The sequence below is a fragment of the Trichoderma gamsii genome (genome assembly GCF_001481775.2).
Source record: "Trichoderma gamsii strain T6085 chromosome Unknown Scaffold_4.2, whole genome shotgun sequence".
NCBI classification, from domain to species: domain Eukaryota; kingdom Fungi; phylum Ascomycota; class Sordariomycetes; order Hypocreales; family Hypocreaceae; genus Trichoderma; species Trichoderma gamsii.
Window position 1 is genome coordinate 562,355 of NW_020171341.1, and position 26,476 is coordinate 588,830.

A 26,476-nucleotide genomic window follows, 5' to 3' on the forward strand; every position below is an offset into this window, starting at 1 on the left:
AGCCAAGAATTATGGAGTCCAACCCCTGCCATCCAAGTCTCTTAATGCGGCATTGCGCGCATCCACTTCGTCTTGACTGCGAATCATCTTTGCCAATCGCCCAACTGAGAGCACGCGAGAGCTGCTGCGGCTTCGTTTCGACGTTTGTTCAACCACTCGCCAGACGCTCGTTGTTCCCCGCCTCACTTTCTGATATCATCGCCATCTACAAAGAGGGATTGTCATATATTATATAGGATACCCATCTCTTTCAAGCATCAACCGAAAATCATCATGGCGGACGTCGACACAAAAGAAGACAAAGATGCGCTCGATGCTCTCGAGCTAGAAGCCAAGGAATTCGACAAGGTACGCTATGCGCTTGCAATAAATTCATCGTTATGCTAACAAGCTCATCCCAGGATGCCGAGATTGATCGAATCCTAAAGGCGTTTCGCCTCGATGCGTGAGCACTCTCCATCCCGACAACACCACGCTGTCTAATGCCTTCATCTACAGATATGCCGTCCTAGACCTCCAACCCGGCGTCCCCGAATCCGACATCAAAATCTGCTACCGCAAAAAGTCCCTCCTCATCCATCCCGATAAAACAAAGAACCCGCGCGCGCCCGACGCCTTCGACCGCCTCAAAAAGGCCCAGACCGAGCTTATGGACGAGAAGCACCGCGAGCGCCTCGACGAAGCCATCGCCGACGCCCGCATGCTGCTCATCCGCGAGAACAAGTGGACCGTCGACAGCCCCGAGCTCAAGACGGACGAGTTCGCCAAGAAGTGGCGCGACAAGGCGCGCGAGGTGCTCATCGACAACGAGCACCGGCGGCGGCGCCAGATGAAGGCCCAGCTGCAGGAGGAGGGTCGCGAGCAGCGCCGGCAGGACGAGGAGATTGATGATAGGAAGCGCAAGAGGCAGCATGAGCAGGATTGGGAGGCGACGAGGGATGTGCGAATTAATAGCTGGCGAAATTTTCAAAAGGGGAAGTCTGGTGATCCGGATAAGAAGAAGAAGAAGAAGCTTAAGCCGATTGGGTGAGGGAGCGGGAATATGAAGCAAATCATTTCAACTTGCGACTCCATTTGATTTCTCGTTTTTTATTCCGCTTGAAAGGAGTATATGGTTTCGGCGGATTATTTTCAGTAAGAGGGGTTTCATTTTTCTGTGAGTTGCTTGAGTTTCGTGATGGACTTGACATCTGACAATGGTAGCCGATGATATCAAAGACACAAACATCAAACATGACAGATGGCACCTCTACTTCGATGCACAGAGATGGTGGCATTCTAGCAGAAGCATAAGACCATGGATCACAGAACACATGGTGGAGATGACGACGATCTCCTTGTTACATCGCTCCAACAGTGGGTTCCATTCATCATACTTGAAGCACATAGAGCAGGCAAATAGCATATACACACAAATACATGTATCATCTCATATATTAACGAGGGGAGATTGGTCTCTGCGAAAACAAAAGTCTCTTCGCCTCCTTTTTCTCCCCTCATCGCTTTTCTCTCTTGAAATAAGTAGTAGTAGTAGGTAGTTGCAGTTATTAATATACACAATGCTCACCAAAAGCGTCTCACGGCCCGAGCATGGAGCGCCATCCGTCAATGATATCCTACACCATTCGAAACCCCCTTTTTTCATTTTGTTCGCGGTCGTTATAACAACCATCGTATGCAAGCTCTCCCCTCCTTCATAGTTACCTCGCCCACTCTTTTTTAAATATGTATTCGATTTCCCCAGGTCTATGCAAAATGAGATCGTCCATCCTCCATCCTCCTTTTGCCCGAGGCTATCAATGTTTCATGCATGATCGCGTTAGAATTCTTTTCCCGTTTTTCTTTCTGTTTTAGATTTTGAGCCTGTATAACAAAATGCTATACAAGGTAAGATTAATCGTGAACCCGTTCCCGAGAAGAATCGAGCTTAGTCAGAAGTAGGCTTATTCTCCTTCTTCCCCTTGTCATCGCTTGTCGATCCGTCGGTAGATCCCGGTGTGCCTGATGAGGCTCCATCCTTCTCGTGAGCAGGGTGGTTAGTCAGCGTATGCCACACAGATTTGAGGAATCCTTCGTCCTTGTGGGAGTTGGGGTCATTGGGATCGGAGCTGGAGCTGCACGTCGGAGAAAAGCTGTATGTTAGTGAACGATCCTATACGTATATGAGCAGCTCAGGTTTTGGAATCTCCCTCTGACCTTGACGAAACGTTCATGACGCGGCGAGCTGACTGGTCGTCCATCTCATCGGCGAGCATCTCGAGAATGGTTCGCTGGCTGGCGCTGAGCGATTTGGGCATCTTGACTCGGAACTCAACCTTGAGGTCGCCGGATCCCGCCCTTCGTGAGCCAAGTCGCTTCATACCCATACCTGGCAGCGTGACCTTGTCGCCTGTGTTGGTGCCGGTGGCCACCTTGAGATTGACCGATCCGTCCAGCGTGGGGATTGTCACCTGTCCACCCAGAATGGCCGTGGTGAGGGGAATGTTTGCTGTGTAGAGAATGTTGGAGCCCTCGCGGCCGAACTTGGGATCGGCGGCCACTCGGACAAAGACATAGAGATCTCCGTTCTGGGCCCGGGAGTTGGCGGATGTAGACCTTCCGGTGATGGGAGCATCGCCGGCGCCGTCTATCCGGAGTCGCATGCCATCTTCGATACCGGCCGGAATGTCGACTGTAATGGTCTTCTTGTTGCGCACAACTCCCTGTCCAGAGCACGTCCGGCACTCTGAGCTCTTGGGGATAGTTGAACCAGTACCTCCGCAGGATCCGCACGTCGAGGCCATCTGGAAGCCGCCCTGCGCATAATGCACCCGTGTGCCTGTTCCATCGCAAGTGTGGCACTGCGCCCGTTGTGCGCCAGCCTTCAAACCGCTTCCTGAGCATGTGTTGCAGGTTTCCACCGGCGTGATGGTGATGGAGTGGCTCGTGCCCTTGGCAGCCTCCATGAAGCTGATGCTCACATGGGCCTCAATGTTGTCGCCCACCAGAATCTCCTGCTGGAAAGGATTCGATCGACGGCCGCCGCCGCCAAAAGCCGAAAACAAGTCCTCAAAGTTAAAACCCCCGCCAAAGCCACCTCCAAAGCCGCCCTGGGCACCGAATCCTGCGAAGGGATTGCCGCCCGCAGCTCCGGCAAACGGATTGCCTCCAGCTGCGTTGGGATCGAAGCTCGCATCGCCAAATTGGTCGTACTGCTCTCTCTTCTTCGGGTCGGAGAGGATCTCGTAGGCAGTCTGGATCTCGCCAAACTTGTCCTTGGCCGTGGGGTCCTTGTTCGTATCGGGGTGGAACTTCTTTGCTAAGCCATAGTATGCTTTCTTAATCTCGGCAGCCGTCGCAGACTTGTTTACACCAAGAGCCTTGTAGGGATCCTTTTGCGACAAGGTATTGGTGGCATGGAAGGTCTATCACGAACATGTTCTGTCAGAATCTGTGGGGCATGTAGTCATAGTTTTTGGCGCTCGGAGACTCACCCTCTGCGATACTCGGCTCGTCTTGTGCTCTTTCCGGGCATTGGGTCTCTCGGATCCAGAGCGAAACGACGCCGTGTGAAGCTGAGCGCCTTTGCGCAGGCATTGTTGGATTTTCGGGCGTCCCGAGAGGTTGTGGCTCTTTGCAAGTGCCCGCGCCGGAGCTGCGGCCTTGGAGAGGAGGTTTGACATGGTTCGGCACGGCAGACCCAATTTGATGTGGTATTATGTCTTTTTCTTCTTTTTGCTCTTCTTCTTTTTATCCTCGTTTACGCTTCTTCTTCCTTTCTTCGCAATCAATCCTTCTGCGCCCAAGCCGAGCAGATGAATCGGACAAATCAAATCGATGAGGAATAAGACAAACAGAGAACTGGAGAGAAAGGCTAGAAGCGAATCGGCTTAAACTGGCGCGGCTCGAAATTTGTCCCCTCTAAAAAGTTATTAAGCAAAAGAAAGCTCTCCACCGAGCGATTCTATCGTTATCTGGCGAACCAAAGAACTTGCACGAATATGCATCGAAGAAAAAATTAAGGTGGGGTCTCTCTTCTGTCACACAGTTCTCCAATGAGAGCTCAACTTACCGCGCTTCTACCGATTTTAAGCCGAGGTCATGTGTTTTGCTTCTTCGATAGCGAAACGCAGCTTTCTTGGTATGCCGTCATAAGCCGGCCGATCCCGCTCTCCGGGTGCCGCTTTTGCTACGGTCTGTGAAAGCCAGTTGATCATGTCCAAATGGCAGAGCAGCCGTTATCAGCCTAGCTATTGTCTAGGTGCATTGCGCTGTAGGCTATGATACACGAGTTGCTGCCGCGATCTTCGGATGTTGGAGGGGTAGTCATTTTGGGATCGGCATTGGAGATCCAGGCTTTATCAAAAGTACCTAGGTATGGTCTCGAGCTTCATTGGGGTCCTGCGGTAGCTTCCATTACAGCCTCTGTCGCAATGAATTTAAAAGAGACAGCTTTGTACCATCAGCTCAGCATCTATGAAGAAGGATAAGATGTCTCGCTTGCTAATAAGCGACACCTGCCGCTTTCTTATTTTACGCGCCGACCGAGAATTGATAAGCCAGCCGCTTGGACCCGCCGAGAGCAACGGGGGTTTGGATGACAGGCAGACAGACCGACAGCGGGGGGCCAGGCTATGGTGTTTGTCAGTATGGCAGTACAGTAGAATGCCTTGCATGATTACATGGACAAAGCCGGGTATGCACTGTACCCGGTTTATTGCAGTGACAGATGCAGAGGCGCAAAAGCTTTCTCCAAGAACAAATTAAACCGCTCCGAAATCAAAGCCGCCTCATGCACGCCTTGTTCCAGCCCCGTCCCGTTGGCTGATGCTGATGGCGTCCGCGTACCTACATTGTGCTGGCATGTCATCAATGTATGTCAGAACTGGACATGGGACGCACAGCAAAGTGGACCGTCGAACCACCACAGCCCGGCCCGTGCCCTATGGAGGATTTCTTCAGTGTCGGTCATCCTTGTGTGCCTGTCCCGTGTCCCTCCTTTGTCTCGCATGCAATGTTTCACGCCACCTTTTCCTTTGTTTCTCAAGAGAGGAGAGGAGATTCCATTTAAACTGTCAAAAGGGAAAATCGCTGTGGACAAAAGACTTGTAATCGTTTCAATAATATTATGCTATATTTGCAAATTCGCATCAAAGAACCCATTGTAAACAAAACCCATCAATTCGTTCTCTCCTCTTTGGGGGACGATGTCAAATAGATATCTGCCAGACCGGTACTTGCTGGTACACTGCTTTGTTCTAGCACACACACAAAAAAAAAAAATCCGAACCCAACAAGCTCTTCGTTCCCTAGTATTGCACCACCAAACGGCGCGACGGGAGCCGACATGACTCGCATTGGAGAAACATGACAAGCAGTAAAAAAAAAAGGAGAACAAGTTCAGAGTGCCAAACGACTCCCACGGGTATCTACCGCATACAAGCACACAGCTGGTGTGCCGTGGTCAGGAACCTAGAAAACGCCAAAAACACCGATCCATGCTAAGCAAAATCTTGGAGCCTCGCTCTTTCTCTCTCTAGAGCGCTTCATATGTATAAGGGATCGGTTCAATCTGCCACCTCGATGCTGTATTTGGTCGGTGATTGGTCCTTGACGTCTTGGTGGTTGCGGACTTTGTAGATGAAGTCGACAATGACATCGTTTTCTTGGATGCCCAGCCCATTGAAGTGCTTGCGCACAGCTAGGGCGAGCTGATCTTTGGACTGTCGCTTGATCTGTTGCTTGCGAACCATTGTGGGGGAGTATAAGCCCAAGCTGCCGGGTCGTGACAGCACCCAATTGTGAAAGGAGCTGGTGTAGGAGGACGGCGTGGTGAGCTCGTGCTCGCGGAGGTAGGCGTGGAGGGATCGTCGCTCGAAGGAGGCCCAGGGAAGCTGTTGTGGGAGAAGTGTCAGTGTTTGTTGTCTTTAAGTAGGGAGTAGTAGCAGCTGTGACCTTGAAGAGATCAAGCAGCCGCAGAAGAGGAGGCAATTTGACGTACGCTGGGCAGAAGAGGCTCGGTCGGCACTTGTACGGGCGCCGAAGTGGGAGCGGCATGCAGCTCGCGGTTCAGAGCAGCGTGAGACTGATGGCTGGCACCGCGGCGCATCTTTGTAGAGCCGTGGCCGTTCTTCCCTCCGGCGGGAGTGTCGGCTTTGTGATCGTCGTGATCTTTTCGAGAGTTCTTTGTCGGGGCCATGGTAGGCGACTGGAGGAGGGTGGACCGAGAAGCGGCGGACGCAGGGAGGTTTCTGGCTTGAAGCTACTGCTAGCAGTAGAGGCTATGGCAGTGACAGTGTGGTATATGGAGTAAAACAGAACGCAGGCCACGAGAGAATCGAGCGTCACATCTCATGGGCAAAAGTGCTTGTGTGCGGGATTGCGAGGTTCGGAGGAGGAGAAGCGAGCAAGCGACCTGGAGAGGACCCTGCCGGCACAGCAGCAGCAGCAGCAGCACCTGACTGCTAGCACCACTTGAGTAGGTCGACATGTACCGCTCGACGCTTTTTTTCCCGGCAGAATGACGCGCTACCGGCCTTGACGCCGCCCAGGTATCGCGCACAGCCAATTTCCGTGCGGAGATACTTGCGCCATCCAGAGGCCCATGGTGTTACCCCACCTAGTGGGGTCAATTAAAGCGTCGCGTGCACCGAATTGGCTGCGTGTGCCTTTTTGCTCTCTTTTCCCGGCCAGGGGACTCAGCGATGGCTTGGGCTAAAGCGAGCACGTACCTCTTTTCTCTCCTCCATTCTCTCTTCCACTACTTGAACGTCGCCCATGGCGATGAAGCTTGGGGACCGCTTTTAATTTTCAATTTTTTCTTTTACACTGCTGATTCTTCTCGTCTTTGCCGTCGGTCCACTGTCGAAATTTGCTAGTCTGGCCTATTTTTTCTGTTCCTGAGCCAGCTGCTAGCGCCGAATTATCAATTGTGTGTAACGGTCTCGCAAAAAAGTAAAAGTCAATCCCCGTTGGGCAAATCAAACGCACAAACTCAGATGCAGCGCTGGGTCAATATTTCCACCAGCTATTAGCAGAGTTTTTACAAGTCAAAAAGACAAAATCAATCATGATATGCCATCTTCTTACTCAAGTAAGCCGTGTGCTTTAATGCCTGATGTAACCGTTTCATTAATGCCCTTGAACTGTTTTGAAACAAATTTGCGTGCCGAACAATGCGATAAGATATCAGTGATGTCACTGCGCCCCAGAAACAGTCGACAAGCTGGTCCCTTGCCCTTCTCGCCCAATCAGGACTAGCGCCAGTCGCTGCTTTGAACGGCCTCTTGCAGAGCACTCGGAAATAATCCAATATGATATGATACTTCATATGGAAGAAGATTGCAAAAAGAGACGGATTTTTAGCGAAGCAGACCGTGATGCTACTTATGATGTTTCTTTTTCAACCTTACAGCTCCGTGCGAATTTAAGAAATCTGGCCTGGTTAAAGTAATTTTCTTCCTTCGCGCCGCAAACCCAGCACTTAAAGTCAATGGAGAAGAAAGCTACTAGGTACTTGTAGGGAGTTGGCAGCTTCCGGGCGAAATAATGGACCAGTTCAAAGCGTTGTAAATTGGGCTGGGTTAAACATCCTACCGCGAATAGAATGTCAATTTTTCCTTCACAAAGGATTATGATGGAAGAGCTTCAAGGAGTGTTCCAAACGCTTTGCAACGATGGGGGCCGACGCATGCACCACTATAAATAGTACACCGACAGGCCTCGGAGAGGGTTCAACATGCTCTGAAGGTTCTATTGGGACACCGACCAGATTCAGCCAAGATTCATCAACGGTTGAAGGCGCCGGGGAGGGTTAAAAATGCTGTGAAACCAGTATGATGGCGTCAGCCATAGAACATTGCAAGCCTCACAGATTTATGCAGAAACGGTTGAAGGCCTCGAGGAGGGTTGAAATTGCTGTGAAAGATGATCTCGCGGACCAAAAAATTGATTGGACAGCCATCATGCCAGAAAACGAATTGATTGGACACCACGTCATGCGTTTTAGCGGTAAAGATATCTCAAGATTCTTTAACAAATTTGGATGCAAAGAATGAAGAACGCTGAGATGTATTAGAGCACCAGTATCTAGTATGCCTAGGTAGTGATATCAAGTATGAAACAGAACAACTCTCTAAAACCACAGCTCATTGTCACCTCATCTTTAAGGATACCTTAATGTGATGCGGCATTGTGCCTTGGTTGATACATACGCTATCCAAACATCATGTTGGATGAAAACCTTTTGCTTCTGCCATGTCGATTTGTTTGCGATATGACATATGCATTTGACTTACATATACGGCTACAGCTGCAGCAATATAGTTCTGAGCATATGTGCAACACTCTATTCCATTTATCACTTTCTAGGACGCTGAGTTTTTTTTTTTTCTTGCGCGCAGTCATTTTTTGCTTAGTTCATAATAGTCTGTTATATTTCGCTATGTTGCGCATAGTTTCGTCTCAACGCCCAAATCTTTGTGTCCGTCTCTCTCTCAAAGATGCGCTCGTTAACAAAGATGAATCGCAACTTGAACAGCACATAAATCTCTCTTTTATAAAAACAAATGAAAAGAAGATATTTTTAACTACTCTATAGATGACGCAGATACATATATAAATTTTGCTTCATACCTTGATTATCCATTCCCATCATCGCGCACTCAATCCTTCTCATCTTCAGCTGCCACAGTATATTTTCACGATGCCAGAATATTATCAGGATTACACTGTATGTGCATACTCTCCAAGATTTATCCATCTCCAGTTACATCAAAGTTAACCATTCTTCGCCTTCATAGGGTGCAATAATCCGAGCAAGATGGATGCTCGAGGGTGAAATCGGCGCTGGAGGCTTTGGCCAAGTCTATCTAGGTGCATTCCCAGTAAAACTCCATGCTCTCAACCGTTACAATCATTAATCCTTTCCGTCTTCATCTTACTCAGCCACCGATCTCAAAACAAACACAATCGTCGCCGTCAAAACCTCCCCCCTCAAAACAAACCCCAACAACAGCGCCAGCGCCGAAGGCAGCCTCCAGCACGAATCCGCCTTTTACAAATACCTCGGCGAGCAGACCGGCATCGCCACCCTCCACGACATCGGCACCAATGACCTCTACAGCATCGAGTTCATGGTCTGCGACCTCCTCGGCGCTTCGCTGTGGTGCTTGCTCGGACGCTGCGGGCACCGCTTTTCGCTCAAGACGACGCTCATGCTGGCGGACCAGCTGATTTCGCGCGTGGAGATGCTGCACTCGAAGAATATCGTGCATCGGGACTTGAAGATGGAAAATATCGTCATGGGCTTTGGTAAGGAGGATGGAAAGACGGCGTATATTCTTGATTTTGGCCTGTCTGGGTATTTTCGGCCCCAGAGCGATTATAAGACTGCGCCTGGGTATTATATTGCTGGAACTATGGAGACTGCTTGTATAGCATGGCATTTGAATCGTGTAAGTATACTCCAAATTTCCCCCAAAAGTCAAGTCTAACGTCTTATGCGTATGGAGCCTCAATCTCCCAAAGACGACCTCGAATCACTCGCCTACGTGCTCATCTATCTTTTCCGCGGCTACCTCCCCTGGACAACCGACGGCGGCTCTCTCATCGAATCCTACTCATCCGAACGCACCCTCAAGCTGAAGCTCTCCTTACCCATCGAAATCATCTGCAAAGACATGCCCTCCGAGTTTGCGAGACATCTCAAATACGCCCGGTCCCTCAAGTATGAGGACACGCCAAACTACGGTAAGCTGCAAGACATGTACCGGCGACTGATGAAGCGCATGGGGTATCAGTATGACGGCGTGTACGACTGGGACTTGAAAGACAGGAATATCGATGAGATCAAACAGCCATCTGGTGTTATCATACCAGCCTCTGCACAAGACAAACCATTGGAACAAGAGAAGCCTGTACCACAAAGCGAGTCTTTAATTCCAGAGACACCTTTGGCTCAAAATAAGCCTTTGGCACAAAGCAGCCCCTCACCAAAAGACAACCCTCTCAAGCGAAAGAACCTCGAAGATGACAAAGAAAATGTTGAACAAGAGGATGAACCAGAGGAAATCACACAACCCGCCAAAAAACGCAAAATCATACTCATCAAAGCAACCGACGAAAAGCAGCCCGCACTAAGGCGCCGGGGCAGACCACCCAAAGCACAGCCCAAACAAGCCATCACAAAGAATGCGCAAGAAGCGGCCATGACCACTAAAAAGGTCGCCGAGACCAATGAGGTTACAAACAAAAAGGCTTCTCCGAGGAAGAAGCCGGTGGCTCGAAAGAAAGCGTGTGAATGATTAAGGAAAGGGCATCATTCTGGAGAGGCCATCTCGGGTAACACAGCATATAGGGGAAAGGTGTCAAGAGGGAGAGAAGAAAGATGTCTGCAGGGCAGCATTAATAGAGTTTCATTCACGTCACAGTATGACAGCTTAGCATATAGAGTTTCGAAATTATATTGAACGATTTCCATAAGTTATAAAGCAACCTTAACAACGATGTAGGTGAATATATATATAATACGAATTCCAAACGGCAACATAACCCATACTATTTTCTTGCCCGTTCCAATTCCCGCCGGCCATAGGCTCCACGCCCGTTTAAAACCCAATTTAGCAAGAGGTAGCCATGCGCATCCCGCCATTCATGTTGTCATCAAGAGAAAATAAAAATAGAAAGGGGGTATTGTTTTTTTCTGGAAACCAAGCAAAAAAAGTTATTGCGCCGTCCCATATGATTGGAGACACATCCGCCAGCTATCCGCAAGTAAACATCGCTCTCGCTCAGCAGGCTTTCCTTCCCTATCGACGTGTCCCTTCCCTTTGACTCATGGCGAACAGATAGAAAAATAATAAATAATCTTGCAAAGAAGAAGAAAATGCACAGCGAAAAGCAAAACGAATTTCAGTGTAAAAGTCATCAGTAAGACGTAACAATCGCTTATGCCAGAGCTTACAGGACGTTGCCGCCAGAGTTCAGCACAATGCAGTTATGCAAAAGGTTCGCTCCTTCATGCAATAGCTCCCATCGAGAATTGTCAAAGGTATCCTTGAGCACCATGAGTAACGCCGTGTTGCCGTTGATGCCTCTCATGTTTCGTAGCTCATTCGGATCAGTAACTCCGCCGTATTTCGTAAGGTACGCTCTCATTTGCTGCCACTGCTCTTCATGTCCCACTGGCGTCGATCCAGTCAAGAAAGGTCCCTCCACAGCATATCCGTAGCACCAGACGACGAGTGCCGCGAAGTAGAGTACCCAAGGTCGATTCAAGAGCACATCATCGCGCGTCTCGTATGGCTTATCGTGGTCAGGGCTGGTTGAATACGGAGGACCTGCTTGATCGGGCACGAGAACCGACAAGAGAAACTTCAGCGCGTAATAAGTAGCATCGCGAGCCCTAGCAGATGGTGCCCAGTATTCCTTGATTCTCCTCTGGGCGCTGAGGAATTCTTGATGTCCAATAGAGCGACCAAGCAGTCGCTTTGCACGGGCGAACATCTGACAATCCACAATGTCTGCATGCATAGCCATGTGAGCCAAATGATGTAGTACTGTACGGCTTTCAAATACGACGTTAAAATCTTGCTGCTGCAAGTCTAGTCTGTAAGGGTCAGAGTCATTTAGCTCCAGTGCCCTGTCAAAATTTGATTTCCATGAATCGTATGCTCTGGTGAGAGTTGCCCGCCACTTGTCTCGTCCGCCCAGGGCTTGGATGACACCTCCTCCGAGGACATTAACCTGAAGATCGCGCTGGTGCATATGGTATGTGACACTGAGAAGTCCTGCCATGAGAACTGAACGGCCAAACGGTGTCGTCCGCACATCCTGATGGCTCAAAGTGCGTTTCAAACCTTCGAGAAACGTGACGGGCTTGATGCCTCGAGACATGAGATTGGCTTCGACTCGGCCTACATCTGCGCTGCTCGCGGCCCTCCAAAGGGACTCATCGCAAGGCAGTGTTAATCTCATCTCATGCGCTACCATCACCGCTGAATGGCCAAACATGGTGGCATGGGTAGAGTCTATAATGAAAGCAGCAAATGCAGCTCTCCGAGTTGCCTCGTTTGTGATCCAATGGTTCCACCATTCGTCTGCTGTATGAGCTATGCCAGAAGCCGAAGACTTTCGCGATCCATCTGAGCTGTGTTGTGGAGGTGAATCCAATGTCGATTTCCCAATAAGAGACCGCCCTCTCCTCATCAACGTCACCGTGGTGGCGTGATGAATATGAGCACGTTCATGAAGCTCTCTCGTCGAATACATCTTTTCGTAAAGCTCGAGCAGGATCAGCGTCTGGAAAACCCAGAGTTTGGCCGGAGGTCGAAAGCTACGTTCCATAAACACTTCCCATCGAAGATGCTCAGCTAGGAAATTAGATACTTCAGCTCCAGCCATTGTCACTTTAGTTCCATGAGTCCTATCCAGGCAAGCAGCACCAATTGCCATGATGGCAATGAGCAATAAATTGGGCGTCTTTTCCGTAGCAAATGTCGGCTTGTGCAAGATTGGCATCTGATCGCTAAAGTGGTACCAATAGGAGCCGACATAGGCCTGCATCATCCTTCTGCTCAGCATGTGTTCTCCGGAAGAGCGATCGCCACTTAAAATGCTGATACGTCGCTGCCTCGCGGATAAATCTTCGTCGTCCTCTTTGAATCGCTCACTGATCAAGTCGTAGATCTCCTGGCTGCGCTCTTCAGTAATACTTGCCTCTGGGGCATGCTGCTCCAAGAGGTTATTAACGGCCATGACATCTTGCGGGTCAGAAGGAAAGAATCCCACAGTTGATTGATCCAAGTAGTGATCTCCATGATCGCCATTTTGCGAATCGCCGTAGCTAAACAAAGTTCATGTTAACCTCTTTGAGTCCCAGCTATTAATGCATCTTGAGAATACCTACCTTAGTAGAGGGGGTGGCAGCGCTTGTGGATGGGGAGAGCCATTCTGCGGTAGAGAGTTGAAGAGGTAGGCCATGAAGTCCTCGGGCATTCCCACGTACGGAGACTTGTTGACGCCATCGTCAGCAAAAACCGGGCCACTGCTTGACATTTCCATGTGATCGAGTATCATCATTTCGTTGGGGTGAGAGTGGTGAGCGTCAGAGTACTGTGCTGACGCCGTCGTCGCTGTATGAGGCATTGCTCCATCTCTCGGCGCCGGGGCAGTTTGCAAGTGAGAATATTGTGCAGGCGGCAAGCTCAGTGGGAGAACATTGTGCTGAGGAATAAACCCAGCGGTCTGCGGGGTGCTACTGGACTGGCTGTGGTAACCTTGATGGCTGGACGCTGGCGATATCACACCGTAGGGCCCGAGATTCGTTTGGATTGACGGCCGACTCGGCTGCCCGTGAGAAGGACCCAGACCAGAAGGTATCCTGCGAGGAGGTGCCGCGCTATGTACGATGGGATCACGCGCAAAAGCATCATGTCCAACAGACGATGCGCTACCAGCAAAGAGAGGAGGGCCGACATTGTTTATAAGCGGATAGGGATCCCCTGGAGGCTCTTGAGGAGAGGGATGATAGTGATGTGTTAGTGGGGGTGGTCTTGGATCGTTATATCCAAGCACGGGCACAGGCGCGGGCGCGGGCGCAGGCATAGCAGGACCAGGCCCTTGGCGAATTTGATCAGCAGGCACAAGTTTGGGAGAAGTAACAGATGCCGCATGGCTGGCCATGGAGTCTCTTCTGTTTAGCTGCGAGCCCTTGGCCGTGTGTCTATCCATGTGACGTTTCAACAAATCGCCTCGAACAAAAGTCCGCGGACAGTCTGGATACTCGCAGTGAAAAATCTGTTTAGAATTATGATTAAGCTGATGCCGGTATCTGGCTTGTTGTTAGTCTCGCCTATCCGATATGTTTGGATGCCGCAGCTTGAGAATATCCCGCAACAGGAAGCCGCCTCATATACGTGCTGGTACGAAGCAACAGTATGTCGACTTTCGCACAAGATGCAAAGAGGAAGTCCACAAGGTGGCATAGGTTGGGGCCAACTTACAAATGCTCTGCTCTTGAATAGCTCTTTCCACAACCCTCGGCGCTGCATTCGAATCTCTTCTCGAGACCTTTCCGACTGCGTCTTCGCTTTCGCGTGGGCTCCTCGGAGTTTGATGAGCCATCATTCTGGTCGTCACCAAGCTTCTTCTGGCTCTCGTCACGACTGGAGATGCCATTTTCCGTCTTGACAGCTTGGCGAAGCTCGGCTTGTCCAGAGCCATCTGGCGACGCGCCGCCTCCATCACGGGCGGAGCTCGACATTGCGGTGGAGCTGGCCGGGGAGATGGGTAAAGTTGGCTTTGCCGTCAGGGACCGATCTACACTAATAGTCATAGCTCGATTTGAAACGGTTTCTCTCGTTGGCAGAGAAGTCAAGGACAGCAAATCGAGGGTCCGCCAAAAGGAGGCAGTCGAGGGAGCGGCCGGCTCGTCGGGTTCGTTGGATGAGAGACGAGGATGAAAACAAGAAAGGATTGCGCAACGCACTCGTCTCGGACCAACCTCCGCTCAAAGATCCTCTTTTTCCCTTTTTCTCTGGCCTCTCGAGTTTAGCCTTGCGGGACCCCCGTTTATGGGACTCGGCAGCGGAAGCGGGACACTCAGGCCAGGAACAGGACAGGTGCTGGGGGTTGGTAGTTTTAGGCAAGACACGATAGATATCCTTCAATATCAGCCCGTCTAACAACTGGTTATTGGGATGCGCTCAATGCAACATGACGACCAGAATCAGCCCGACGGAACGACCCGGCCAGTGGATTGGATCCGGGGCCGATCATGCGAAAGAACAAGGAGACACGGCGAGGCCAGGGAAAGACGTTGAACGGCACGGCCGATAGCGCACCGTTGTGTGACGGAAATTAGGGCTCACAACTAGCAACGAGGCCGGCTCCCAACGATCCCAGCAGATAGATGAGAGAGCAACCGGCGATGAAGCAGCGCAGAACAGCGTCGTGTGTGACAGAAAAGAAGAGGAAGAAGAAGAAGAAGAAGCTCCCGCAAAGCAGTCTCGAGGCTGAAGATGGATCCCGCAGTCTGGGGAGGGGCCCGTAGTCAAGTGCGGCTGTGGGACTGGGGGCAGAAGCTGAGGGAGAACAAGATCAGTCCACGATGCCCTCGACGCCGGAGAAAAAAAAGCTGGAGCCGCCCAAAGCACAGACGCTGCAGCGTATTGCGGGCTGGAGCTAAAAAGGGCAAAACAGCAGAGTCCGCGAGAGAGGCAGCAGTTTGCAGCAGCAGCAGATTCGTCTTGCAGGCTCGAGGCTGCGATTGCCAGTGGCTGCAGTGCTGGTGATGATGAAGAATTGCTGGCTCTCCCTCGGCGTCTCGTCCGCGGCCCTCTTCCCTCTGCAGACGGCGATGGCAAAGCGAACAGAGAGGCGATGGATGGAATGGATGGATTGGACAGGATGGCGCGGACTCAGTGGACGATCCGATGGAGATTGGGCGTTGCAAAAAAGGATGCAGCTGGACCAGACCCTAAAGAGCAGGGAGGATCCCCCCATGGAAAAAGGCTGGACCAGGCCACAGAACCATGGGGTCAGTCATTAACGGCTGGGTCTAGCGCACCGGCTAGTGCTGTAATCAATTGCTAGATGCGCCTGTGAAGCGCTATTTGAGGCATCGCGGGCCAGTGAGCGCGAGACAAGCGGGGACTGCAAGCGATGCAGCGGCGCTTGATTGGGCGAGCAGGTCTATTGCATGGGGGGAATGAGGAGGGATACCGTTATGGGGTCCGGAATATAGCACAAGTAAGGTACTTGTATATGGGGGGCAATACATGGCAAAGAGGCTGACCTGTGGCAAAGAGAAAAAATAGAATAAAGCAAAACAGGGGACAAAAGATTAGTTAGCAGTGTCTTCTATAAGTTGCGGATCGCCACTCACTCAGTGGTATAAGTCGTATCAGAAACAGCAGATGCTTGTATATAAGAAGTTTACACCGGCATACCTGAGTAGAGACACAAACACAGCACACAAGCATGCTCGTGCCATACTCAGGTGCCTACCGCTCAAGCAAGTAAGCTGAATGAAAAAAATGGCTGGGCTTCAATACATAAACGCCTTTCCTTTTTGTCGCACTCGGCAAAACGTCTGCAGCTTGCTTGCAGAGCGGATAATGCGCAGTCAGACGCGGGCGTCCAAAAGGTGAGTGAGTAGTATTCACAAGAGGATTTGAGCCGATGCGCATTCGCAACGGCCGATGGCCTTGTCCGTGCTGGTACAGACAAATCACGCCAGCTGCTAAGCCAAGTACGAAGCGAAACCCGGCCGTGTGTTGCTTTCAAGGCAAGCAAAGCAGAAACGAGTTTTTGCGCAGAGCCATATATGCACGGGACTGTCGGTTCCGGTCCCATGTCCGGCAATCCATGTTCATGTGCCTTGAGGAGGAGGGATCACCCCAGCATGGACGCACCATTCACGACCCTGGCCATGCCCAACATGTTGCACAGCATCCGCGCGTATGTGCCAGCTGTTATGCCAGCCCCAGAAACGCCCGCTTCAAGGCGATGCCATCGCCCCATAGGTCTGTACGTCCTTTCATAAGGCTTGCTGAAGGCAGGTGAGGTGGTGTCCCATAGTTTGACTGCGAGTTCTCCTATTGAAAGGGGAAGAAACGACGATCCAGCGAGAGAAGAAAACAAATGTCCGACTGTTGGAGTTTGGCGTCAAACATGCGCAGCACATTGTGCCAGCCGCCAGCTCATAACGCTTAATTCTCAGCCTCGTATGTCACTGTCGGCTGGCGCGGCCTGAGCCGCCCGCTGTGGAGTTTAGGAAGAGATTGAGTGGCTGCAATCCGAGGGTCCAACACGATGCCAGCACGGAAGGTTATCGGACAATGCTGCTAGCAGTAAGACGCGCGAGTAGTGCAAACAAATACAGAACCCGGGCGCGGGAAACCCCCAACGTTCAGAAAGTTAAAAGGCCATGGGGGTAATCCGGTCCATGCCGCAGAGGCACGCTGATCATCGATCTCGCGATGCTCCGTAGAAAGCGTCCAGAGACTGCCATTAGTCGCCGGTAGCGCTTGTGCGGGCCACACACGTGCAACCCCCAGACCCCCAAGCCCTGAGCACCGTCGGTACCGCGACGTCTCCATATTCCGACGCCAAAGCTCCGTTTCGCATGGATCGTCGCCTCGCTGCCACGGATCAGGGAGGTCAAACGAAGAATGGATGCCGCGTGGACAGGCGTTAGCCTCTCTGGCGACCCGGCACAAAGCCGCAAGTGCGGGGGCTAGCGGTCGAGAATCCTGAAGCCACACACACCGAATGGGCTTGGGACTGATCTAGCCGTTTAGTAGGCCACCAAGTGGTACCAGCAAAACATCGGCTGGCGGTTGGGGTTCAAGTCTCGTTTGTGGCCGCGGACAGGGATTCGCTGAGCCCATGCCAGCTGAATGGCAGACGACTGCACTGCATGCATGTGGCAGTGAACTGCAAGCTGCTAGCAGGGTTAGCAGGTATTTGGTCAGCATTAGTATGCACTGCGAGTGGCTGTCAAATAGTGGTTATACGCACCGTGAGCAATAGTCAGTTTGGAAGAGATTTGCAAGATCGGGGCTTCATCAGTAGCAGCTGAAAAGAGTTGAGAGCAAGCAGGACAAAAGACCAGGCTCGCCTGCAAGACACATGAGAGATCGGATCTCGCTCTGTCGGGCCGAATGATCCCGATCTATTAGGCAAGAGTTCACTTTACAATGCTACTACGCGTCCGTACGTGCATAGTACAATAGCAAACACCGTCCATGACAAATTAACCACAACGAACGCAAAGAGGGTGTCTATCCGGTGCCCCAGAAGCACTCGTGACATCCCGCAATGCTCAGCTATTGCTGCCATGCTCTTCTTCCCACTATATACTTCCCGCTGGTTACATAAGTTACTACTAGTCCAGCGGCTATTATATCCATCTACGGGTGAACCCACGAACCATTTTACCGGACAAACATATCGAACCATCTAAATTCGGCGCATCCATCAATATTCACGGCTAATTGCAGGATAGTACCAACTTGCAGGTCAGCACCGAAGAAAGGCTCACAACAATAACACTCAGTGGCTCTCATCTGGCTACCTATTTGACCTTTGACGCCCTGATATATAGAAAGAGAAATCCTCTACATTTATATCACAGCTTCACTTCAAGAAAGAATTTCAAAATTTCGCGGTCCTTAAAGGCTGGCATGTACTGCTATTTTCGTTCCCCGCAGTCCCCTCTCTTTGTCCCCCGCTGGGCGCTGATCCGATTACCCCTTTGGAGTTCTCGCCAAGAGAGAAGGGTAGTATTTATATAATAAGCTTCGCATATCACAGACTTGGCTTGCAAGTCTATTCCGACATGCCGAGGAATGCTCTTCAAATAGACCATAGAGATCGTCGTTCCCTGACATGTGGACCAGGGCGCGACCTGGTTATAAATAGTTCTAGTAGCATTGCGAATAGTACCTACATATTCAGCAACAGGGATAATATCATACGTGGAGGGCGCGCCTGACCTTGTCCAGTGATATTTTGGAGTCGTTGATTAGAGACCAGCAGCTGCCATGTTTGGATTCGGTACGGCTCGCATACTGGCGTGGATAGCCCTGATAGCTGCCACTCACGCGGCACCCCTCGATTTGCAAGGGAGAGGAGCTGCCACACTTCCCAGTATCGACCCCTTCTATGCCGTGCCTGTGGATGTGGACAGTTCAGCTCCAGGGGCCATATTGAAACACCGTCCGCCACCGGCGCAGATTGCAGCCTTCGGTCTGGCCCCCGTGAACCTCCAGGCCAGCCATCAAATCCTGTACAGGACCAACGACAACTTTGGAAACGCCACAGCAACCGTCGTCACCGTCTTGATCCCCCATAATGCAGACCTTTCCAAAGTTTTATCCTACCAGGTGGCCCAAGATTCGGCTTGCAAGGACTGCGCTCCCTCCTACGCGCTTCAGCTCGCGTCAGCTACTATAGGATCGCTGGGCACTCTAGTCACGCAAGCGGAGCTGCTTCTTGTCGAGGCGGCTCTTAATCGAGGCTGGGTAGTCATACTCCCTGACCATGAAGGCCCCAACGCCGCCTTCCTAGCCAACCGACAGGCTGGTCAAGCAACCCTTGACGGGGTCCGGGCCGCCCTCAGCTCTGGTAGCTTCACTGGCATTTCCAAGGACGCCACCGTTGCCTTATGGGGCTATTCTGGCGGCAGCCTTGCTTCTGGTTGGGCCGCAGAGCTGCAGCCAACCTATGCGCCGGAGCTGAAAATCGCTGGTGCTGCGCTAGGAGGCACCGTGCCCAACATCACCACCGTCCTGTCAGAGATTAACAAGAGTGCCTTTGCTGGCATCATCCCGTCCGGCATCGTCGGCCTGGCGAATCAATATCCACAGGTCAACAGCGTCCTTGAGAAGCACGTGCTACCGAAGTATCAGTCCCTGTTTAACAAGGTACGGAACCAGTGCCTCGTCGCCGATGTCACGGATTTTCTCTTCAAGGATGTACTGGCCATGCTGGACGATCCGTCTCTGCCCTTTACGGACCCCGACCTTGTCAGAATCCAAAATGACAACGCTCTTGGCAAAGCCACGCCCAAGATCCCGTTATACGTCTACAAGTCTACTGGAGACGAGCTGAGTCCAGTGAGCGAGACAGACGCATTGGTAAAGAAATACTGCGGCGGCGGAGCTTCTGTGGAATATGTCAGGGACATCCTATCGGAGCACGGATCTCTCGCCATCACCGGAGCTGTGAAGGCATTGGCTTGGTTGATCGATGTTTTGGATGAAGGAAAGTCCCAAAAAGGTTGCTCCACGTCAACGGTTATATCCTCGCTGCTTGATCCCAGTGCGTTAGAAATCATCCCCGGTTTCATTGTTGATGCTTTGCTGGATCTGCTGGGAAGCCCGGTTGGCCCTATCGTGATAGGATGATTTGTAATTACAGGACGTAATCACTAGCTTACTCCTCAGGCTTGAAGCGACTGAATGCAATTACCATCTTGCATGTTGTTCTAGGAAAAATCAGTCCTGACCTTGGGTCGTTTAAGCAGTGATAGTCGATAGGAAGCTACCCTGAAGGTATCAGATAAAAACTTGATGCATATAGCAACTAACCAATACAAAGTACATTCACACGCTTATGAAGTTTTGTCGAGTGATAAGAGATCTAACATGCGCAGCAAAAGAGAGTAAGAATAAGTGTCGTGAATTGGTAGAAATTGATAAGGCGAATAACAGCTGTGCATCGGCATCGAGCAAAGTCCGCCAATCTCCACCAGCATCAGCATGTCCTGATTCCACTGCTGAGAGCGATGTTCATTACCTTGATTGTGATTCCGCACACAACGACACGTTAGTACTAGAAGTTAATTCTGTTAGTGTGGGCGAGTGATGCCCATGCATAGATCAACATGTTTCTTGCAAGTTATAGCGTCGTGCAAAAGCGGTTTAGAATTCACATTTGACGCTTTCGGAGTAACAGAGCAGCCCAAATACATGCGTACATGCCACCCACGTTCTCCGTACAGTGCCCGAAGATCTCCGATTTGCACGGAGTTTGCTCCTGGCCCATGCCAGTTATAGGCAGCTCGATACACGGCCCGCTTCCCCACGCTGACGCTCCACACAGCGCTATCGGCACAGTGCGTGCTAACGGAGTTAAGGACCAATATCTCTTGAGGAAGGTGAGATGGCATCATTCACTTAGCGAGCCGCTCTGATTGGAACCTGCTATCTCCATTCCCAGGCTTCGGCTTCACACGCACAGCAGATTTCTGCAAGCAAATGACACGACAAGATGCCTCAGCTCACGACTTTGCCAAATGAGATTCTTCACAACATCTTCCAGTGGCTACCGCCGAAGGATCTCGGATCACTACCCCGCGTCTGCCGAGCACTTCACAGCTATGTGAAAGACAACCAGAAGCTGTGTCACGACGTATATCTGCATCATTTTGTAAGGATTTTGAGAATCTTTGCCTCCATAATTGGATTATCGAAATCAACAACTGATATATGGACTAGGATTTGCCTCTAGCCGAGGAGGAAGTCGATTGGGAGGATGAACTACACAGTATCGTCAGATTAGAGAATATCTGTCTGCGTGAAACCGCTGAAGAAAAGGCAAGTCTATCCTTGTCGTATCTTTCCCCCTTTTACGCCTTGTACCATTGGCTATTACTCATCTGCATCTCGGCAAAGTGATATACTGACTGGTCACGTAAATCGTCTTTAGGAGGATGAACTGAGTTTTGTATACAATGTTGTGAACCGGATGCTCCAACATGCCTCTTCCGCAGGCCATGCTGTAGAGGCGTCCGATACCCAGTATGCATCGAGAAACGTAGATTTCCTGAATAGCCTCTTTGAGAACGAGGTCAACCGCGAGGCCTTCCTTCAAAAGTCTTCCCTCTTTGAGAGGGTCTACAGATCCCAGCACCAAGCACCGTCTGACAACATAAGCAAAGAGCAACGACAGCTAAGCGCAAAGCTGCACTGTTTATATGGCAAGCCAATCCTCAAGGTTGGAAGACTACGATCAGCCAGGACCTATCCTTATGCATGCTCGAAAGTCTACGACATTCGACAGTACACCGCCCAAACTCGATGGGGCCCCTTTATGAGCGATGGGAGCGATCGCGTGGACTGGGAGAAGGTCGAGGCGATCCTTATTGTGTTGGGGAACAATGTGTACACTAAGAAGCTTACTCGGCTTTTTAGCGACATCTGGGACAATCCCTTCTCTGGATCTTGGAAAGGCAGCTTCATATCTTCTCCTAGTCCTGATATAACGTCGTTGGACGCCATGGATCCATACGGCGTGACTGGCACGTGGTATCGGGTACGTGACTTACTTATATCGCTTGGATACAGCTCAGGCTTGATCACTCGTGACGATTGGCTAACCCATCATAGCTTGTTTGCTTTCTTGACTACAACGATTTCTTCAGCTACAACTTTACCAACCCTGAACGAGACGAGTCTCCCCTTCATACTCTGGACGTTGGTGAAGCGACTCGGTTGATCATCATGAGGATCCACGTCACTAAGATTGAGCAAGCTGGACCGGATTCAGAGTACTCGTCGGATTTGCCGATAGTGCACTTTGAGGGTATCTCTCGCCCGCTCGACGATTCGTGGGACGACAATGCGTCATCTGATCTTCGAGGTATGTATCCTACCAGAAACCCTTTTCTTTGATAAACGGTGCTGAAGCTAAAGACTTTCCTTCGAAAGGGACCGTTGGCTTAACGAAAGAGGGCGAGGTACGTTGGACGTCAGTATCCATCTTCCACGGGCATGAGAGGTGGAAGAGTGAGGGTGTCCAGGTCGGCGGGGTGCGATCTGCTCGTGGGGTGATTGGGAACTGGTTCGACAGGTAAGAGAAGCGCGCGCTAACATCTTATCCCACATCTCTCTCCGTGTATGTCTTTAGTATCTGATACATCGCTTATCTTATCCAGGGACTATGATCCTCACGGCCCCTGCGGACCGTCGGCTTATTGGAAAGCTAGCGACTCCGAAGCAGCGCATGGTACGCACGCCGTTCTTCCCAGGAACTTCCTGCTGTGGAGCGCGCTGATCCATATGGAAGACTCTGATGATCCAGAGGGTGACATGGAGTATACTATGGAGAACGAGGAAGAGGACGAGGATGATGACTCCGAGTCGGAGCCTGTGGCAAATGAGCTGCCAGAGCTGCTGCTAGATGCGGAATTCGAGATCATCGAGCTTACCCAACATGTCGAGGAACCGCCGTCGGGGGCTTAAGATGTGTCTATTGCTTTATGGTGTCTACATTATGTACGATGGCAAATTTTCTTCCGTTATACTAGCAAGCTTTTATACCAAGAGCCATCTCTGTCAATGCCATCCAAATATATGATATCTTGTCCTTCTTTATAATTTGGGATCCGGGTCAACGTTGGCCTTGTTATGCTCACAAATGCAAAGCAGCTCGCCATCGCTTTTTCTCCTAACAGTGCCTCTCAAAGCACACAATCTCTTTCCCACCTGCAGGATCTCGCAGTGTATAAGCACCTCCATGCCCGCCGGGATAGGGCGCATATACGTAGTGTTCAAGGTGCGGCTGACGCCCATCATCTGCCAGAAGCCGGGCTTACTGACAAGCGAGAGGGCCGTGGAGGTCAGGAAGTCGAGAAGAGTGGCAGCAGCGCCGCCGTGGAGGTTGCCCATACCATTGGTGTGTTCATCCTGAACGATGAAGGAGAAGGTTACGGAGGGGTGAGGAAGGGTGGAGTCTGTTGAGACGATTTTGATGGCGGGGATTAGGCTGTGAACCCATCCCTGGTGGAACAAAGTATCTTTGTTAGCCTTTTGATTTAGGGGGTCAAAAGATGATGAAGAATGATGAGAGCGTGGGGATATATAGGTATGTGTGCATTTAGTACCTTGTCTTTTCCAAATTTGTCCAGCCAGTCTTGGACTTTTTCAATGTCGTCTTCGTTGTTGATTTTGCCCATTATGAGTATGATTACTGAATAAAAGCTATGATAGTCTTGGCGAGAAGTTGGAAGTGAGAAGAGATCTGATGAGATCTGGTAGTCAACGCTGGCTTTAGAGGTATCTCTGCGTGGATATCCTCAAGAATACGGCTCTTGCTTAGAACAATGCGTCTATCATGGGGTAATTGATTAGGATATAGAGCTGCTACGGCCCACAGCTGGCTATAGCGATGCGATATGACTGACGTTGATGGCGAGCGGTAAGCGAAGAGTGAGACGGGAAGTATTGGCGATAGGAATTGATCGGAGGGTGAGCGCGAAGTGCTAGCGAAATGGACCTCGGTTTGAGTCGCATTAGCGCAGGCTGCTAGAATGGGCAAATAGCGGGCGAGCGCGCTAACCCGCTGGGGACTTTTAAATTCAATCTTAATCTGTTAACCCGGAGAGTATCTGCATTTGAAGATGGATTGATGGGAGATTGATCATGGCTTATTGGAAGTTGGCTTATATTTGATAAGTTACAAGGTAGCCTTCGTAGTTTCAGTTCAATTTAGCTTCTTCACGCCGTTGATTTAGTACTCTATGCGCTGTAGACAAGTGCCGTACAAGAGACTCGAATTGCATATGATATTGACGAGTACCAAATCCGTAATCGATAGGCACATGTACTCTTGCCATATGCTCAACTTCAACTGGACTTTGTCTTTCATATACTGTTTATAAAAAACATTTATCTTTCATGAACTGCTAATTCATCTACAATAAATTCGATCGAGTACAAAAGGCGTTTCTGGGGAAGCTGGAGCCGGTGGCGGCACTTTTACCGAGGCTCTTCACATGGCCGTCCACTAGCGTCATTGGCCGGTGCACAGAGCAACCGCGCAGCTCTCGATGCGGAAATGCAATTCAACATCTCCATCAACACCATTAATCATCACCAACAACGTCACGCCCTCTCCCATTTGTGAACATCAGCCCTCCACGAAGCAGCCGACAGTGAATCAAACGCCCTCAGACGACGTCGCCGAGATCCCTCAGATCAACACTTCGCTCCTGGCAGCGGCAGCGCAGCGACTGTCAGCAGCCTAGCACGCCGTCGCCATGGAGTTCATTACAGCCCTCAGGGGCACCTTTGACGGCCAGAAGCCCTCGCTCTTCGAGGTGCTCTCTGAACAGCAGCTCAACGGCCTGCTGCCTCCGACGCTGCGATACCTCCTCGTCGTCGCTACCCACCGACATCCGCGATACCTGCTCCGGATCCTCAACTCCTTTGACGAGCTGTACGCGCTGGTGATGCTCGCCGTCGAGCGCCACTACTTGCGCACCCGTGGAGGCTCGTTTACAGAGAATTTCTACGGCCTGAAACGCGAAAAGGCCCTGCATGGCGAAATCCCGAGAGCGAGCCTCGCAGCGCCGCATTTGGTTCGCGAGACGTTGAAGTTGACAACCAAGGACGTGTGGCAGAATCTGGTGGTTCTGGTCGGCGTGCCGTATCTGAAGAGGAAGCTGGACGAGTCTTACGATATCAACGCGCCCAGAGCGCTACTCGGCGCGGCATACACGCGAATGCCAGACAACCCGACTTTGCGCGATCGATTCATGCACTACTACCGGTGGTTTCTGCGCAATATCTACCCACACGTAAACGCAGCCTACGGCTTTGCCATGCTGGCCTTTAATCTGGCCTACCTATTCGACCGAACGAAATACCACAATCCGTTGATGTGGCTGATTGGGACGAGGCTGCGGCGGATGACCATGGCAGACTACCAAGCCATCGAGAAGCTGTCCGAGCCCGCGGCCAATGCCGCCAAGCCTGGCCTTCGATCTCTGCTATCCACGCCCAAGGAGTTGGGCTCCAGAGTCATGTCAAGCCTATCCATGCTGCTGCCTATGAGTATCTTTGCGTTGAAGTTCCTAGAGTGGTGGTATCAGTCAGATTTTGCGAAGCAGTTGACACGAAAGGCAGCTGAGAGCATCGAGTTGCCTCCTCCGATAGTCTCTGGAAAGTCATCCTTTGGCAAGAAAAAGGCTGTAGACTCAGATAAGGCCGAAGAGAAGGAGGAGGAGTCAAAAGAGATGGCCATTACGGAAAAGGAGGCCCCAATTGCAACGCCATCCATGCTTCCCATCTTCGTCGTTCGATTCCCCGAAGACTCGTCTCTATGTCCCATCTGCGTCGATGAGATTGTCACGCCGACAGTTTGCCAGACTGGTGTTGTCTATTGCTACACATGCATCCACCGATGGATCGAAGGCATGCATCCCAAGCAAGAGGAGTTTATGGAAGACCGCGAAGGCAAGTGGGAGAGCGGCCAGGGTCGTTGCGCCGTCACTGGAAAGCGAGTTCTCGGCGGAACCGAAGGCCTGAGGAGAATCATTGTATAAACGGATGGGTCTCTACGTAATAGATGGCGGCGAGCAGAGCGTATTGCTTGTCCTATATTTATTACATCATAAAGGAAGAGTTGGATTTCATACTAATTTGGGATGTACGATTGTGAATGAGGTTTTACATCAAGCATTTACCTATGCAAGCAAGCGGGAAAAGAACGTAGATGGTTATTTAGACGGCTATATAATACTTGGAGCATATCACGGGACATTTTAGGCGCAACATTTAAGTCGTTGGAAAGGAGCTATCAAAGATGAATGCGTTGCATGTCTCACTTAGTTAAGCCACCCAAAGGCATGTATAGAAGAAATCTTTAGACCTTGGCCCGACAACAATGGACGATCAGCAACACGAAATGCCTCTTTTGATGTTCCATGCCGTGATGGACTCCCAAAAGGTCTCACCTCCTGGAATGGTGGTTGCGGCGTGTCCATGTGTATAGCCTCACGGGCATTCTTTGGGTGTCTTGGACGGCCAGGCAACGAACCATCACTTAGGAATTGGTAGAACAATGAATGGATGAGCTTAATGAGCTGCTGCAGAGGAAACAATGCCAATTGACGATTAAGTAGTAACCACTAGTTGTCAATGGATTCTTTTTCCGGATAGAGAGGGCTTTGGCTTAAGTGTTTGTCTCAATTAATCGCGTGGTGGTT

At 50.8% G+C, this 26,476-nt stretch overlaps 10 protein-coding genes across 10 annotated transcripts; 6 read left to right on the plus strand and 4 right to left on the minus strand.

Annotated features, from left to right (window-relative positions):
- Window positions 1-273: 273 nt before the first annotated feature.
- TGAM01_v201632 (hypothetical protein) lies at window positions 274-1,030 on the plus strand (the record flags this gene model as incomplete). The annotated part of the gene is made up of 3 exons (XM_018807192.1): window positions 274-348; window positions 402-445; window positions 499-1,030. The coding sequence occupies 3 exons, from the start codon at window positions 274-276 to the stop codon at window positions 1,028-1,030; spliced, it is 651 nt and encodes a 216-aa protein (XP_018659526.1).
- An 897-nt stretch (window positions 1,031-1,927) lies between these two features.
- On the minus strand, window positions 1,928-3,662 carry TGAM01_v201633 (molecular chaperone DnaJ; the record flags this gene model as incomplete). Its single annotated transcript, XM_018807193.1, has 3 exons — window positions 1,928-2,114; window positions 2,197-3,404; window positions 3,474-3,662. The coding sequence occupies 3 exons, from the start codon at window positions 3,660-3,662 to the stop codon at window positions 1,928-1,930; spliced, it is 1,584 nt and encodes a 527-aa protein (XP_018659527.1).
- A 1,884-nt stretch (window positions 3,663-5,546) lies between these two features.
- On the minus strand, window positions 5,547-6,178 carry TGAM01_v201634 (hypothetical protein; the record flags this gene model as incomplete). Its single annotated transcript, XM_018807194.1, has 2 exons — window positions 5,547-5,873; window positions 5,981-6,178. 2 exons carry the CDS (start codon window positions 6,176-6,178, stop codon window positions 5,547-5,549), a joined length of 525 nt encoding a protein of 174 aa, XP_018659528.1.
- A 2,505-nt stretch (window positions 6,179-8,683) lies between these two features.
- Window positions 8,684-10,283, plus strand: TGAM01_v201635 (casein kinase I isoform delta; the record flags this gene model as incomplete). Its single annotated transcript, XM_018807195.1, has 4 exons — window positions 8,684-8,710; window positions 8,781-8,853; window positions 8,926-9,434; window positions 9,492-10,283. The coding sequence occupies 4 exons, from the start codon at window positions 8,684-8,686 to the stop codon at window positions 10,281-10,283; spliced, it is 1,401 nt and encodes a 466-aa protein (XP_018659529.1).
- Window positions 10,284-10,938: 655 nt separating this feature from the next.
- Window positions 10,939-14,314, minus strand: TGAM01_v201636 (hypothetical protein; the record flags this gene model as incomplete). Its single annotated transcript, XM_024548805.1, has 3 exons — window positions 10,939-12,823; window positions 12,887-13,810; window positions 13,983-14,314. 3 exons carry the CDS (start codon window positions 14,312-14,314, stop codon window positions 10,939-10,941), a joined length of 3,141 nt encoding a protein of 1,046 aa, XP_024406416.1.
- Window positions 14,315-14,908: 594 nt separating this feature from the next.
- On the plus strand, window positions 14,909-15,573 carry TGAM01_v201637 (hypothetical protein; the record flags this gene model as incomplete). The annotated part of the gene is made up of 2 exons (XM_018807197.1): window positions 14,909-15,027; window positions 15,078-15,573. 2 exons carry the CDS (start codon window positions 14,909-14,911, stop codon window positions 15,571-15,573), a joined length of 615 nt encoding a protein of 204 aa, XP_018659531.1.
- Window positions 15,574-18,527: 2,954 nt separating this feature from the next.
- TGAM01_v201638 (hypothetical protein) lies at window positions 18,528-19,892 on the plus strand (the record flags this gene model as incomplete). Its single annotated transcript, XM_018807198.1, has 1 exon — window positions 18,528-19,892. One exon carries the CDS (start codon window positions 18,528-18,530, stop codon window positions 19,890-19,892), a length of 1,365 nt encoding a protein of 454 aa, XP_018659532.1.
- An 865-nt stretch (window positions 19,893-20,757) lies between these two features.
- TGAM01_v201639 (hypothetical protein) lies at window positions 20,758-22,730 on the plus strand (the record flags this gene model as incomplete). The annotated part of the gene is made up of 6 exons (XM_024548806.1): window positions 20,758-20,916; window positions 20,985-21,087; window positions 21,260-21,801; window positions 21,876-22,128; window positions 22,176-22,338; window positions 22,424-22,730. The coding sequence occupies 6 exons, from the start codon at window positions 20,758-20,760 to the stop codon at window positions 22,728-22,730; spliced, it is 1,527 nt and encodes a 508-aa protein (XP_024406417.1).
- Window positions 22,731-22,859: 129 nt separating this feature from the next.
- On the minus strand, window positions 22,860-23,443 carry TGAM01_v201640 (hypothetical protein; the record flags this gene model as incomplete). The annotated part of the gene is made up of 2 exons (XM_018807200.1): window positions 22,860-23,267; window positions 23,372-23,443. 2 exons carry the CDS (start codon window positions 23,441-23,443, stop codon window positions 22,860-22,862), a joined length of 480 nt encoding a protein of 159 aa, XP_018659534.1.
- A 1,083-nt stretch (window positions 23,444-24,526) lies between these two features.
- On the plus strand, window positions 24,527-25,813 carry TGAM01_v201641 (hypothetical protein; the record flags this gene model as incomplete). The annotated part of the gene is made up of 1 exon (XM_018807201.1): window positions 24,527-25,813. The coding sequence occupies one exon, from the start codon at window positions 24,527-24,529 to the stop codon at window positions 25,811-25,813; it is 1,287 nt and encodes a 428-aa protein (XP_018659535.1).
- Window positions 25,814-26,476: the final 663 nt, after the last annotated feature.